Source organism: Drosophila willistoni, assembly GCF_018902025.1.
Source record: "Drosophila willistoni isolate 14030-0811.24 chromosome XR unlocalized genomic scaffold, UCI_dwil_1.1 Seg144, whole genome shotgun sequence".
Lineage (NCBI taxonomy): Eukaryota > Metazoa > Arthropoda > Insecta > Diptera > Drosophilidae > Drosophila > Drosophila willistoni.
Genome location: NW_025814057.1, coordinates 11,327,635 through 11,344,972, shown reverse-complemented (window position 1 = coordinate 11,344,972; position 17,338 = coordinate 11,327,635). Strand labels below are relative to the sequence as shown.

The window sequence follows — 17,338 nt, the reverse complement described above, 5'->3', positions numbered from 1 at the left end:
ATGTTTAATTTGACTCTCTGTGTGTTGCTGTCTCTGTCTCTGTCTGATTTGGCATCCCATCCCGATGAATGATAAGCTAATGATGCACACGTCAAAGCCTCGGAACCAAATTGAGGCTCAATTGGTCTGCAACTAATGTAATTATAAGCCACTTGCAAATGCCTGACCAAAAGGCCATGGCAACGAATCACCATCGCTTCTCTCTTTCTCTCTCTCTCTCTATTCCTGTCTCTCTCTCTCTCTCTCTCTATCTCTCTTGCTCCCTCTGAACTCCTGATGGACTGTTGTTGTGACCTGTGATGCTTATTGTGGTTGAAATTCAATTTAATTTGATACGCACAGATTTTCTCGGCAAGTGTAGAGAGCAACAGCAGCATGGCTTCCAAAATTGTTTGCAGCTCAACAGTGGCTCAATTGACCAATACACATGCATTCAAATATACACACTCACACGCACACTCGCACACTCGCACACTTACACATGCAAGAGACAATAACGAGAATGTTGGGAGTTATGGGTGGGTGGGTGAGGAGAAGAATTATGGTGCCGCCCATCAGCAGCAAGCCAGAACAACGTTGTCGTCATCGTCATAGTCGACATCGTCGTCATCATGCAAAACTCATTGAAGTCGTTAGCGTTCATCGGAGGCCCAAGGATATAAAGCAACAAGGATACTCGGGGGGCAGAGAGGTGGGTCAAGAGCAACAAACCGAGAGGGTATGACATGACTTCGATTCGGGAATCCCATATACTACACTAGACGAAAAAATTTAATTGTTTTTTCAACATTAAACTGCTAGTTGGAAAGCAAAATTGTTAGCAATTAGTCCTTAAAGTCCTTCTAAGTGATTCAATTTGAAATCCATAAAGTGATTCAAGCTTAATTCTTATGAAAAGCTGAACTAAAAACGACTTTTGAGGTTTCACACACAAATCTAGATTCTTGCATAGAACTGGTGTCCATAAAATCACAATATTTTTTGTTCAGTGTACATCTCTGAAATTGTTGTCCGGTTGTGAGCTTCATTGATCATGCGCCCAACTCAAACCACATTCATTTAAACCAGAGGACACAAAATCCACTCCCCTTTTCCGGCCCATCCATCCATCCATCCATCCATACACACATACATACATATATGGTTTATTTTTCATCCGTCTCTCCCATTATTGGCTTAATTTACATTTCACGTTCTTGCAGAGGGGAATTCAGTTAAAAAAAAAAAAAACAAAGAAAAAAAATGCTCCATGATTATTTGCTTATATTTTTTGTTGTCTACGATATTTTCTTTCCTTCTCAATTTTTGTTGTTTTTGGTTTTTTGCTGCAAAATAATGTGATAGTGGTTTTTACAATTTACGCACTTGCCATGGCCATGGCTGAAATTAATTTTAATTGTATGTACGATTTCTCTCGATCCCACCTCTGCCACCCGTTCCCCCTGTCCCCGATTGAAATGGCAAACCATTTCTCTTCCTATCGTTCGCTGAATGTTGGGGTCCAGCATTAAAATCAAAGTAATTATTCAACTTGTGTGCATTTCACTGTCTCCTTACTCCTTTCCCCCCTTTTTCACTCTCTTTGGCTGTTTATTGGCATTTTCTGTTTGTTCTGCTACGCAAATTGGCTTCATTTTATAGTTGTTTTCTCTTCTCTTCCCTCTTTCTCTATCTCTCTCTCTCTCTCTCTCTCTCTCTGTCTCGCTTTTATTCTGGCCTGCGCTGGTCGCAGCTTTTGTTAATTGTTTAAGGCTCACTGATATAGATATCCTTTTTTCCGTGCCGTGAGCCTTTTTTCGGGTAGGGGCCTCATTATAAGAATGAGATATCCTTGACTCGATATTGTTCATTACTTTATGACTTTTCCTTCTCCTGGCATTTTCTTCCCTCTGCTTCAATTTATTTCCCCTTCGTTTTCGTCTCGTCTTTCTTGCTTCTTGCACGCTGCCTTTTTCATTATACATATATTGACTGATGTTTAAAGCAAGCATATCACATTGCTGCGGCCTTCTACTGAGGAGTTGCTGTCGTTAGCAACTTCCATTTCCCATGCCTCCCATGCCTCTTCTTTATCTCCATCTCCAGTCGATGAGAATGCCTCACTGCACACATGAAATTTTTCACTCTTTGTTATCGATACAGTTTTGCAAGAAGGCCCAATTACGTTACCCAAAATGTTGATGGTTAAAAAGTAAATTTTATAGGCAAGATGCTTTAAGGCTTCATTTTCGTTACAAGTTGTTGATTTTCAAAGCCTTTTTACAATCAAAATTTGTTTACAAAATAAAAGGAAGAGTAAGTCATTACACTTAAGTGGCAACTGACCGACTGGTTTAACAAGTACAATTGGAATTATCTTTATAAGATAACTAAAGTATTTAAGACATTTAACGTTTTTCTCACGTCTCTTACAAAGAAGAAACACAAACAACTTGATTTTAATCTAAACCATTCCACCTACTTAACTCTTTAATTAGGGATAATTAACTGCACACTTTTTGTAGCATACTTCTGGGAAATACATCATGCATTTACCCAATTATTTTTACTCCTGCTATAGTTTTAACTAAAACGGAAAAATAATCCCTTTCACTTCATAATTAAATTCCATTTAAAGTAGATCAAATTTAGTTCTACAAAGCGTAGCTAATTTACTTTTCTAGTTCCTAAAAGTATGCCACAAACTTGGCAAACTAACTTTATATTGAGAGTTCAGTGTTCAACTGCCAGAATGATTTGAATGTAATTGTTAGGAGCTTAGTATGTATTTTGAATTTTCTTAGTTGAGAAAACATTTTTCCCCCGAATTGTTTCTTTAGTCTGCAGCTAATTTACAATTTTAATGTCTGTTTGTTTGTTTGTTTGTTTGCTGATTGCTGTTTCTGCTGCCATCATAGGAGCATATATTGATTTAAGGGATTTAATAACATTGTTTCGCCTATCATGTTTTGTCGATCATTGGAAATCTCCACTCATACACTCATAGACTCATGCACTCACTCACTCACTCACCAAGTGACCCCTTAGCAACCAGTTGCCATTCCAACTATTAGTGCTATTTTAGTTTTCATTTGTCATCAACATGGCCATTTGGCCGTTTTGGCCCGTTATGCCAATTGCAATTGCATTCGAGTACAAAATTGAATTTCGCTTCGACATATATAGAGAGATATAGATAGAGAGAGAGAGAGAGAGAGAGATACAGAGAGAGACAGAAATGGAGACGTAGAGGGTAAGGGAAGGCCATAAATGCAAACACACATAGAGAAGACCACACACACTCACATACCATAAGGCTACATAGGGTCCTAGAAAATGCGCCGTCGTCATAACGCTACATAAATAAACCCATTTCAAAGCGCATTGCAGTCGCATTCCCCATTTTGGAGCGAGAGTTGGAGTTGGAGTTGCAATTGGAGTAGGAAGAACCTTTTGGTATTGTAGCTACAGAGTTGAAGCCATTGAGTGTTGTGTGTAGTCTATGCCCTAAAGCAGGTTCCACTCGAAATGCATTTTGGGGTTTTGCATTGTTGCTGCTGCTGCTGCTGTAGCTATTGGATTTTATAATCAACAATGCCAAACCAGAGTCACATAGTATGCGTGTCTTTCCTCCCCACTCTCCCTCTCTCTCTCTCTGTCATTCTCTGTGTAAAGCTTTTGTCCTGGCTGTTCCTGGTTCCGGGTTGCTGCCTCATAATTTTAATTATACTGAGTGCCAATGAAGTCAATGGCGATAAGACTAAAACGTTAGCGATTGATGACCCAGCGGGAGTTTGTGGCTAAAAGAGGAGTCTACTTCAAAAGGGAGCAAGGAGGGTGAGAGGAGTGTGATAGCTAGTAATATGTTTTTACATTACCCAACATCTGTGTGAGTTTCCCACTGCATTTATATTTATTATATGTTTCTGTGTGAGTGTGTGTATGTGTGTGTGTAAGTGTGGAGGTTACGGTCATGCTTACCGGATATATTAGCAAACGCGAACGCCGTCGTTCTCTTTCGCTCAATAAACCACAAACACCAAAAGTGAAATGCAGGGGCTATCGACACTGTAAGAAAGACAAAAACCATCTCCAAAAACATATTGTTTACATTAATATGAAATAAGTTTTCTGTTATCCAGCACACTCAACAGTCTGCAATCGTTTTCGCTCAGTGTAGATATGCAATCGACGAACAGATGGACAGATGGGTGAAATGCAATATATTATTTTATATTATTATTATTATGGACATTGGACATGGACCACACAGACAGAAACACGAAATGCGGGATTCATACAAGTGGCCAATGCCATAGCCAGAGAGAGGTAGAGAGAGAGAGAGAGCGAGAGAAAGGGAGATAGACAGACAGAGGGAAAGAGCACTCGAAATGAAAATGCAGAAGGGATGGCAGAGACGGGGGAGGGTTTTTGCAATCAATCCGCAGACATTAATATTTTTCGTGTTTTCAACCGCAAATTGTTGCGGCTGTTGCAGCATTCACCCCCATTACCCCCACCTCAACCCCGCACACACCACAGGAGACCTTTTCCACCTCCTCCTGGGCAACTTGGGCTTTGGACTATCAGATACAAAAAACCCCCATCGCTCCGTCCACTCGTCAGCCCCGTCGGCTCACTCTCAATGCGGATTGAGTGGAATCATAAATTAATTAAAAGAGATTTGTTTGCGGCTTCCAAAGGATTCTCCAGTCAGTAACAAAAACAACAACCACACGGTTATTCCTTCAAACCAACCCGAACCACCTACAATTGAAAGAGAGAAGCGAGCACAAAGAAAATGTGCGTTTGTGTTGTTGTTGTTTTTTTTTTTAGTGTTAGTGTTGTGTGTGTGTGTGGTTGTGTGTGTGTGTGTGCTGTGTGTGCTGTGTGTAGCTGTGTGTTCTAGGAAATTAAAGCAACATTTTTCGTAATGCCGGGCAAAGAACAAAATTAATTAGCCTAATTGTAAGGGCGGTGAATGATGTGCGGGGGGAGGGGCGGGATTTAGGCAGCGAGCAGCAACGAGCAACAAAAGAAGCAGAGAGTGTTAAGCAGCAAAAAGTGATAGAGAGAGAGAGAGGGAGAGCGAGAAATGGACTTGGAAGGGGATTGGAGTAGCAAGTGCACAAACGAAACGAAGCGAAATGAATGAATGGTAGAAAATGAATAACATGAATGTATAAAAAATTTATATGGCGCGCGAGATTTGATAGTCAGGGGTGTAGAGATCTTAAAAACACAAAATCCCACATCGGAGGCGGGGGAATGGGGCGTTTTATTTCTATTAACTAACGACTTGTAGAGTCCTAATTTGCCTTGCCCTTGGGTCAAGGAACTTCGAAAAGTATTCAAAAAAAACTCTCGAAGTTATAGCTAAGCCAACTTAAGATTTTTTGAGAAGTTGCCAATCAATTTTTGGAGACTGCTCGTTTAAAAGTTTGAAATAATCATTTTTATAAGGAATCGTCAACAGAAAAAAACATTTTTGAGATCAGCTTTAATCTCTTCTTAAGCCAATTTTCAAACGAGTTTTACTACATTTTTCAATACTTCTGATCCCAGATGCACGAACTCCAAAACTGATTTGAAAAAAAGATGTCTAAGTTGGAGGTTTTCAAATTTAGATATATGAAAATATGCCATTGAATAGCCGCAATAAATCAAATGAATACAAATCATAATTGCTGTTCCAATGAAAGCAAATTCCACCCCCCTTTTGCACATTTGTGGGGTGATGATGAAAATTAAAATTCAACATCATGTGCGGCCTAATCGTAGGTATATATATATATATGTATGTATATGTATACGAGGGTTGGCTGCTACAATTGACTAATCACCCGCAAACAAAAAGTTGCCAAAAACTGACTTTGCCTAAGCCATTTCATTAGTCATCTTTCCATCTTGATCCGCCCATCCCCTAATAATTATTAGAAATCCTTACCCCCAGAAAGCACTAAATCTACGCCACTGATTGTTGCCGTCTGTACTGTGCTCTGGTGCACTGAGGTTTTACACTTTTGGTCCATTTGTTGGATTCTTTTTTCTTCTTTCGCTCACCCTCGACACCCTTGACTGCCGGGACTCCCTTCCTTTCTTTTTCTTTTTTTTTTTGGTTGCTTTTGTCTTATGCCTTTTTCTCTGATGATGCTGCTCACTGCTCATTCGTGTGCGGTTTTTATTTCTTCTCGTCGTCTTTGCTCTGGCATACCAAAAATTGTAACAACGTATTTGACGCGTCACAAATGAAAATCTAAAAGATTAATTAGCTCAAGTTTTTGTGTCTGTGTGGCCCCGCACCCTCGGGCAGTTGTTCTACGTTTTTCGAAAGATCCCACCGAAAATCCTTGAGCAAAGCTTGACACAATCCATCCTTGCCATCTTCTCTCTTATCCTGCTCCCCGCCCGCCCTTCTGCTTCATTTTGCTCGTCGTCTTTTGGCCTACGTTATTTTCTAAGGGCAAAAACTTGAAAATCTGCTGGCAAAGCGCCTTTTTGTCAAGGGCGGGTAATAAATTTTAAGTCCTAATCAAAGTTGACAATAATAATAAAGTTAATAATGTTATTTTACGTCTTCTTCTACATCTTCTCCTTTTTGTTTTTCGTTTCTTTTTTTTAGCGATTCAAATCCAGTGCTTATATCATCACCACCCGAATTGGCTGGCATGACATTGGAGGCACGCCTGATATCTTACGATTGGGAAAATCAATTTGGTGAATTTCAAGAGGCCACACGTAAAGGCAGCTTTAAGCCCATCTGTTGGGGAGCCAAGAATCATGTGGTCCCGGTAAGTACAACAACAACAACAGCCAAGAAGAAGAATGATAGAAAGAAATTGAAGCAAAGATTTCGATTTATGTGCAAAGATAATGTCTACAAAGTGAAAGAAGACAACGAAGATGGAGTACCCTCTTCTTGTTCAAGGACCATTAACTATTAAACGAAGGGAAATAGTATATCATAATCAAGGATCCCTCTAGACGACAAAAATAGATAGATAGATAAATAGATAGCCCTCTCCCCCCATTCCATGCCCAAATAAAGAAAGAAATATATTGAATAAATATATATAGCTTAATCAAGTTAACCCTCGGCACCCCCACCCCCGGCTACCCTTTACTCATCTTACCCAATTACCAACCAAGCATCTAAAGTCAAAGCGAAGAGGCTGTCTCTGACCCAGTGCTTTGTCACAGTTGAAATCGCATTAACCCTTTTTTTTTTGGTTTGACTGTTTTTTCTTGTGTTGGCTCGGCTTGGCTGGTTTGGTCTATCTCAATTTCTTGCTGGCTCTAATCGTTGGAAACATTTCGTTGCCGGCTTGCCGTCTTGCCTGCTTTACATCCATCAGCTTAATCAGCTAAATTGCTAGACAATATCTGGGATAATTTTTCTTGCTGCCATTTGATGGTCCAACCCACACACACACACACTCACACACAGAGAGAGAGACCATCTACACCCACACTCAGACAAGTGCTCATTTATTCATCGTGGGGTTAAAACAGAAAAGACATTAGGACCCTACTCCTACTATTCTCTCTACTGGTTGTGTGCCTTCCTTCGTTTTTATCCTCTATCAAATGCGGGTTGGCTGACTGCAAAAGCGGCGGATAATGTCTACCGGAAACCGCACGTTATAAAGTGCAATCAATTGCATTGCGGCCATGGCCAATGTTCGCCTTCTAAAGAGGGGTGTGTGTGTGTGTGTGTGTGTGGGAGGTGGGTGTGTGTAACTTGGGTCACATATATCAGACCAACACACGTACGACTTCGACAACGATCATTCTAATGGGTCACACACTAAACCAAGTCCAACCAACCAGACAACCAACCAAGCTCTGGTCCTATAGCAATAGCACCAACAAGCTGCCTCTAATTCACATCACAAAATGGTTTGCATTAGAGATGGCAACGTGAGAATTCTATTCAAAATAGCTATAAAGCATACATATGTATGTATAGAGATCAACTTGATTAGAATTGATTCTAAAATAGACTCTTTGGAATGGGTTTGCCTGGGGTTAAGCTCAATCAAAATCTATTGATTTCTATGCTTGTAACTTTTGTCCTTTTCAATGACCTTTGTCAGCAATTTCCATTGAATCTCTACGATTAAGATGCACAGAAAAAGGACCAAAAGAGAATTTGGCCCAAAATACTATCACGCCTGCATCTCTTTATCAATAAAACTATCGCAAGTGCCGGTAGGGAGGGGAGGAGTAAAATGGAACCTCAACAAGCTGCCTCTAATTCACGTCCAAGTGGTTGAGAGTAAACGCTGAATGAATGCTCCCATATGAGCATGATTCACTCGCCACTCCATTGGACTGTCCCTCTCTCTCTTTCTCTCTCTGTCTCTCTCTGTCTTTCTTTATCCATTTGCTTTTCTTAGTCTTCTGTTAGTCTTCTTAGCCCTGGGTTTTAGCCTCTGCTCGCCTCGCTGCAACCATTTGGCACTGTGGAAATTGTAGGAAATTGCTTAAGTTGGAAATTGTTTCCATTTTTATGCCACTGACTTGGCTTTAGCTTTGGCTCTCGAGTAAAATTATCAACGCTTGAATTGTCATCGATTTTCCGTGCTATTGCGTTAAATGTTGTTGGCCATTTCATAGTTTTTTTTTTCGTATTTCTCTTCTATTTTTTTCCGTTTTTTTTTTTTGTGCTATCCCCTTTTTAGTCAATAATTCATTGGAGTCTGAAGCCTGCCTGGCAGGCATCTTCTACTTTCCTCCATGACAGGCCCATTGAATTTATAAAGCTCCCAAGCGCTCCTCAAATTAGCAGAACGATGGCTAAAATAAAATAACTTTAGCACACAAAATAGTTTTCCCTTTTCCTTTCTCTTCCTTATTTTTTTTTTTTTCTTAGGCAAAATGATGAGCCAACATTGCGTGGGACAAACAGAGAGAGCGAAAGAGTGAGGTGAATGGCAAGTCAATGAAGCGTAAAATATACAAGCAGTCAATGGGAGTGGAAAGGGGGGCTCTCGAGGGTCACAAAAGTTCAGAATACAAAAACGTGAAAGCACAAAAAGGTGACGAAAAAAAAGAAGAAATAATTGGAAAAGAGCAACGGAACACACACAAAAAAAAAATCAACTCCGAACTGGGAGGTGGAAGTCAAAAGAAGAAATCCCTGATTAGTTTTCAAAAGGCTCGTTGAATTGGAAGGCCTAGTTTTGCTAGTGAACAAAAAAGATATCGAGATTTTGATAAAAATAGAAGCGGAAACATGAAATGATTTAATGGCACAAATTAAGGTGAACTTAGATGACTATTAGAGCGATTAATTTTTGGCCAAAAGCAAAATCAAACTCATAAAACGAGTTTCCATTCTACAGAATTTGCAGCAATTTTAAATACTTAAAAAAAAGTAGTTCCTATTTATATATAATCTTAATTTAAATTAACGTGCCTAGATTCATTTGGTTGGTTGGTTTTTTTGTTGGATTTTCGAACCATAATTAGCATATTGTAAAATATTGTAGCATACTTTTTTGGGCAGCCGCTTCACATATCAAAGTGCGCTTGGCAATATAATGAACACAAAGCAGCAACAACAACAACAACAACGATAACGAAAAAAATTTCTAAAAACCTCGACCACCTAATTAGCATGTCAATCTCTGTGAACGACCACCAAAAAACAGCAAAAATAAAAATAAAAAATTAAAAAAAAAAAAAAATGCAAAAAACAAAAAAACCAAAACGAAAAATGAATGAGGCCAAACCCGCAGCACACACACACACATAGACACACACACGCAGAGCAATACACAGACAGAGACAAATTAAAGGCAGGTATAGAATGTAAAATTGGGAAAGAGAAGAGAGAGAGAGAGAGCAATTAAAGCCTTAAATTTATGCACAACCAAAACTAAAACATTTTATAATACTCAACCTCAGCCAACAAGGGAAGACCAACAACAACAGCAACATCAACAGCAAACATACATTCCTTTTCAATTAAAATGTCTGTCAGTGGCAAGGCACACAGACTCCAATGGCCCCAATGGAGGCAGCTGCCTTCCCTTCTCTTCTCTCGCTTCCCGTCCCTTCCCTTCGATATCTTTAGCCGTTCTTTTGGCTCAGTCCGGGTTTGGGCCTTCTGTCGCCTTTACCGACGAAAAACCACCTCAAAACACATACAAACACCTGCAAAATGTCTGTCAAGCATTTGGCGAAAACGATTCACAAAATGCCTTTTGAAAAATTCAACAGCAAAAACAACAGCAACAACAATAACAGTCAGCCAGTCAGCCAGTCAGCCAGCCAGCCGACCAACAGACTAACCAACACAGAGTTACCAACATCGTCATTGCGATTTGCATAATATTATTAGTAAACACTCGTTATGAAGTCGCTTTCACGCCCCCCTCCTGATAAATCCAAAAAACCCCGCCATTCCCTCCGCGTCCTTCGTGCCATACAAATGCAGACATTCGCTAGATTTAGATTTTTGGACTGGGCATAAAATCAACATGGATAAATATATACACCTACCTACCTGTACGTATATATGTATATATAGGTATATGTATATTGACCGCAAACGCAAGTCACAGATTCAGCAAAGACTCGCCTGCTTTTCACCTTCCCTAGATCCATTGGCCAAGTATCCAAACTCCCTCAGCTCCACACCCATTTTGGTTTTGGAATCCTCCTACTTTAGCCCCCATTCCATTGCCTATTTATGAACACAAATTTATTCAGCGTAATTAAAACACAAAATTTTGTCGAGCTTTTTGCGGGCGACTAAAATCCGCTGGGAGTACTCAGTGAGCTGGAGTCAGGAGGAGGACGAGGAGTAGAAGAAGAAGGCCTGCCCCTTCTGGTCTAGGTTTGTTCTCTCGCTCTTTAGGGCGGTTTGACCGCGAGAGAAGAACTTGGCTTGCATAAAGTGAAATCAGATTGTGGGAAGGTGGGGTTCAGTTCATTGTTTTGCTATTGTACTAGAAATTTATTTTAGGTGTTGGTTTTTTTTTTGTTGGGTTTACTCTATATATGTAATAGAGGGCCCAGAGGGTATGGCTATTCAAATGAGAGAACTTGCCAAAACAAAAAGGAGCAAAACCCATGCCAAATAATAAACGAAATCTAAAATTTAGAAATGATTTTATCTACTATGAAAAGTTATGAAATTTTATTTTGTTTTTGTCTTTTGTTGGTTGGTTGGCTTCTTCTAATAATTTTTCGTCTCCTCCGCCCCGAACAAATTTACAATATTTCAATTACACTTGATTTGCATAGACAACGGGGCAAAGAAGATGGGGGGGAAGATGACAAATATTTCTCGATAAGCTATATTTATCATATTTTTTGAAGTAACTTACAATTTTGATGATATTTTTGAGTTTGTCCAAGCAAAAATCATTTTAAAATTATTAACAAAAAAAGGAATTATTTAATGAGAAGTGTATACAAATGTCTTTAATTCCTCCTCCATAATAATTGTCAGGATGATTGTTTACTTTGGCCAAATCTCCCTACCTTACCCTACCCTACCCTACCATCCATTCATTCATTCATTCCTTTTCCCTTCGTGGTCGCTTGCAATGTCAACGACATAAATAAGCTTTTCAATTTCCTACTTTTCTCTCGTTTTCTTTCGCTGTGACGAAAAAAACCTAAACGCAAACAGTAAAGAACGAAAAATGGAGACAAACAGAGACAGAGGGAGAGAGAGAGAGGGAAAGAAAGAGAGAGAAAAAAAATAGGAGGAATTTAATTAATGTTGTAATTTATTATATGCAGACACCACCCAACCAACCAACCACCCATCTGAATAAAACCAAAAAAACAACAAAAAAAAAACCCCACAACTAATGTTTATCATTTCCGTTACGGTTTTCGTTTCTTCTCATTCACACAGGGATCCGAATTTCTTGAAGGCTATAGCATAAATGTAACCAAAACGTATAAGAAGCATAAACGCTGTAAGCCAAAACGCCTCTATGCCCCAATCACGGAACGCACCTCACCGGCATCCGATCTGAGCGAGCTGCCAGTCCTCCATGAGCTGGACAACAATAATATTATTGAGGGAGCGGCACGAAGCAGTCGAAGCTCGGCCACAGATGTCCATAGCATTAGCAGAGGAAATTGTGGCGAGTTTATCAGCTGTATGCTCTGGCTGGGCGCCTCATCCTGGTGGCTGTTGCTAATGCTAAGGACGTGAGGGAATCAAATTGAATGCAACTAAAGAGATGGAAGAGTACACAGAGTCACCACCGTCTAAACTAAACAATATAACAGAAAAAAAACAAACACAAACAAAAAAAAATTAAAAAAAAAAAACAAAAAAAAAACAGCAGAAAAGAAAGTAAAGGAGAGAAAGGAACACACACACACACTCACACAAGCATCAAAAACTATGAAAAGCAAGTAAACAGGAACAAAAAAAAGACAACAAGATAAAGCAAAAACAGAAAGAAAAAAAACGAATCACTTACATAAATACTCAACTAATCTAAGTTGTCTGTCCTCTTCTCCCAGCCATTTGGTTACTTTTTAACGCTTTTTCCCCCTCCATCCCTTACCCTACCCGCCCCCCGCACCACCACCCACCATGACAACAACACTCTTTTCTCTCGCTCTAACTATAAATGACGTCTCTTAATCCTACTACAAATACAAAAAACGAGAAAATACAAAAAGCAACAAAAAACAGTAAAAAAAAAGGAAATGAAAATGAAAATGAAAATGAAATATGAAAAAAAGTACTATTAATTATTTATAATAAGCTAGCGTTAAAACAAAAAACAAAACAAAAACTTAAACATAAAAAAGAAACTCCCTCTGTCTGTTTATTTATGCTAAATCTTCCTCATTTTTGTTGTTTTGTTCTAGCATGTTTTTTTTTTTTATATAATAGTAAATTATTAAGGAAATTTTTTTTTGTACTAGTTAAGCTGAAAAAAAAAAGAAAACAGAAACTGAAATCATATAATATTAAAAATAATAATATAAAATAGAATAACGCATTGAAAGAAAGAAAGAAAAAACAAAAACCGAAAAGCAATAATTAGTTGTTGTTGTCGTTAACGCTAATATATACATATATACATATATATATAAACTATATAGATATTATATATGCAGTCATTCCTTCTATCTTTATATATATACCATATATATATATATATATTTGTGTATGTAGTAGGATCTGACTTATTGTAAAGCTTGAGCGTCTGATGACTTTTGTTGGACATTGCAAGAAACAATCGTAAAATGGGAATGATGGGTATATAACAAAAATCGAAAAATCAAGAGCAAGATGCCAGAAAAGAGATAACAAAACAAAAAAAGAAACACACAAAATAAATGATGAAAATTATGACAAAGTAAGTTACTTAACTTAAAGTAGTTAAACTCGACGGCATCAAGATAAATTTAGTCGTTGAACTAAGTTCGAGCATACACACACACAAAAAAAAAAAGAAAAAACTATATTAATATTTAAACGAGAAAGAGAAACAAACAAAAAAAAAAAAACTTACATTATATAAATTACATAACGTACACGTCCAGCAAATGAGATGAGAGATGAGAACATGATTTTAGTTGATAGAATGGAACGATTGGAAAGACTTGGAAGAACTTTACTTTGTCTTTGTTATATACAATATATACAATATGTATGTATGTATGTGTTTTTTTTTTTTTTTTTGTTTGGGTGGAATATAATAATATCTATTCCAAGCAAGAAATAAACTATTAAGGGCTAACTAAAGAATAGATAACTAAAGAGCATTGAATAGACAACTGTAGCAATGTAGAGAGGTGTGATTAATATTTTGTAAAATCGGTTAAAACACAAAACAAATAAATTCAGTTAACAAACTATTTTTAGTTGGGGACAACAACAACAACACTCAAAAACAAAACAACAACCTACACAATACTCAAAAACTACGCCCAAATCTTATGTGCATAGTCTTACAATCTTTATATATATATTGTATCTTTAGGTCACAATTTCAAAACTATGGCTTACGAATTGAATGCAAAATGCTAGACATTTCTCAACTTGAAATCTTTGTAAGAACTCTTCACTTCTCAAACAAATCGCATTTCGCATTGTAATTCAATTCTAGCTTTAGCCTGTATATTTTTTGTTGATTTATAACTTAAACTCATAGGCGGATCTAAGACTGTGAAATGGAGAAAATGTTCCCCTAAAAGTATGCAAGAAACTAGACAAGTGTTCACTATTTGCAGCTTTTGGGAGCGAATATCCCTCATTTCCCATGCCTATATCTGCCTATGCTTAAACTAAACAAAAAAAAAACAGAAAAAAAATACTCGCTTTAATCTTAAGTTGGCTTCAGTTACTATTTAAACAAAAGAAAACACTAAGCTGCGCTTTCTTACAAAAAGAAAATAGATTTACTTTTGAGATACTTAAAGTATTTCCCCGTTCTCCTCGTTCTCTTGTCCCTTGATCTTTCAGTCAGTCAGTCTGTTTTATTTTAAATTTCTGTCCTTTCTATTTATAACCTTTAACTACACAGAAAAAAAAATAACTTAGGCTATATGAGAACCGATTTGTGCTAGATTTTAAGTTGTAAATACAAATATATACATATACATACATAACTAATGGGTTAATATTTTTTTTTTTTTTGTATTCTGTGAAAGTCAAAAAAAGGAGAAATGAAATGAAAATTTGAAAAGTGGAATTGTTAGAATGGAAAACAGTAAAAATGAAATTTAAGCATTATACAGGGTGTGTGATTAGGTATGAGAAATGCATTAGGATTGAATGTCTCACTAGGTATATATACATACATATATATACATATATTATACTATGCATACATACATAAAAAAGGCATAAATATATACATACATATTATATATAGAAAACACTTAGGGGCCGTCAAAGTTCTGCTCGAAGTAGTAAAAATATACCATATACCATATATATATATATATATGTTTGACGATATATATACTTATATGTCTGCATACATACGATAACTATAACTATAAAGTCTATATATACAATACAATATATAAATATATATATATATATCTATATCTTTAAGTAGTTACGTGGTTCGTAGTTGTAAATGTGAATGTGAGTATTTTATACAGAAAATAAAAAATAAAAACAAAACAAAAAACACAAATAAAGAAATGAAAATAAAGCAAAAAGCATTAAAAAGCTTAAAATTCAAAAACAAAAGAGAATTCCCCGATAAAAAAAGAAACACAATTTTTTATAGCAATTCAAGAATGGATCACCAAAAAGAAGAAAAAAAATGATCAACAATATATAGGTATACATATTTATTTTTTAGGCTAAAACATGCTAAAAACTATGATTAGCTGACAACAAAAGAAAGAAAAGAAGAAAAAACAAAAATTTAAAGACGAAAAGAGAAGAGAAGAGAAAAAAATGCAAATTGCAAAGTTGAAACAATCAAAATAACATTTAAACAAAAATTTTTTCCAGGCAAACTATTAAAAGTTTGCCTACAAACACACACGCACACATGCACACACACACTTGAAACTTTTTTGGCAAACTTTGTTGGAGAGAGCCAAGCCAAGCCGAGTCGAGCCGCCTGTAGGCGTGGCCTTTTAAATATGGGCCATTCTATGTTTTGAGGTTTTTTTTTCGTCTTTATTTTTTATTTTATTTTTGTTCTCCCCCTTGCCCGCCTCTTAGCTGAGGAAATTTACTAAATGAATGTCTACAATGCTTTGACCTAGTCAAAAAGAGGCCCATGGGCAAGCGGGGGGAATGGCAACGGGGTAAAACTATGTCTAATTAGAAACATTTTCTCGTAGTTTTTGGCTTACGATTGCTCCGTTACGTTGCCACGCTACGTTCAGTTTCAACGTTTGCCTTTGTCATAGAAACCTGGACAAAAATTTTATTTGCCACATTAATTAAACTTCTGGTCAAAAGGAAAGCACACAAAAAATGGGAAAAAGAAAAGCAAACAAAAAATGAAAAAAAGGGCACGCCAAAAAGCAGAGCAAAAGAGAGTTTGGTTTTGTTTTTCCTTTCTTCTCTTTTGGCTCACCAATTGGAAATTAGTTTCAGGCAACACACACACAGACACACACACACACACACACACACACACACACACACACACACACACACACACACAGAGACAGACAGACAGTGAGACACAAATGTATTCATATAATTTAATGAAAATGCAAACAAAAACGGTTTTGGAAAATGTACTTGCGATAGTAACAAGAGAAATAAAATTAAAAAAATGAATAAAAACAGAAAATAGTTTAAAAAACTAAACTAAAAAGTTAGAACAAAAGTGAAAAACAAAAATATATATATATATATACATATATATATGTAAAACTACATTTAAAATGCAACACAACAAAATAGAAACACACACACACACACAGACACATAGACAGTCAGTAATTTACAATATGAGAAACATTTAATGCATATTCTAGCATTGAGACTTGAGGACTTGACTCGGTTAGTTGTGAGAAGAAGCTAAAGGCCAACAAATTTAATTTTCAGTCACTATAGAAAGCGTTTTCTGTACTTGAAATGAATATTTTTGTTCCATTAATCCACTAAACATTGAATTTTCAGCTAGAAGAACTATTTAAATTCCATAATTTAATGAAATTTCAAGTAATTGACTTTGTTTAGGCAAGGTTCAAGGATATCTACACATTTTAGATTTCATGAATTGCCTCTCTTTTTAACAGTTTTTCTCTCTGACTTTGCCTTTGTTTCTAACAATTTTATTAACCATTTTTTCTCTATGGCCAGGACTTTGGCTTACCAAAATGTTCTGTCTGTCTATCATTTTAGCATTTTCCTTCTTTATTTCCATTAAAAGTGACTTTTTTTTGCCACAGAGAAGTTGAGATATGTTCTCTAACTCTGTTTTGATTTCTCTCTTACTCTCTCTCTATGTTTCTTTTTCTATTCGCTCTTTGTGTCTATTCAAGAACCTAATAAGTTTTATAAAACTGACCCAATTACCTCGTTTACCCTATCATCATCAAGTTTTAATTTTTTTTCATCAACTTTTTTTTCATCTGACAGCAAGTACAGTCTTATCCAAAGGTCACACACACACACACTCACAGACAAAATGTAGTAGCCATGTTAGTAGTAATATATGTCACTAAGGACCCTCTATTGAATATATATACATATATATATATTTTTTTTTTTTTGGTGTGTGAGAATAATAGAGAAAATAAAAACAAACAAGCAAAACGTAGCAAAGAAGACGAAGACAAAGAAGAAAAAGAGAATACCAAAAGACACAACCTACCTTAAGCGAGTAAACAAACAACAACAAACAAAAAACAGAAAACCTAAACTATTTTTAGTGTGTAC

The 17,338-nt window shown here is 36.7% G+C and overlaps 1 protein-coding gene across 1 annotated transcript in view; it reads left to right on the top strand.

The window, feature by feature from the left end:
- The window catches only part of LOC6638807 (MOXD1 homolog 2), an 85,659-nt gene extending 72,999 nt beyond the window's left edge, over positions 1-12,660 (top strand). The window contains exons 9-10 of the mRNA XM_023179574.2: positions 6,602-6,770; positions 11,858-12,660. Of these exons, the coding sequence (XP_023035342.1) occupies positions 6,602-6,770; positions 11,858-12,163 (475 nt within the window). The 3' untranslated portion in view covers positions 12,164-12,660. The remainder of the gene's footprint in view (positions 1-6,601; positions 6,771-11,857) is intronic.
- Positions 12,661-17,338: the final 4,678 nt, after the last annotated feature.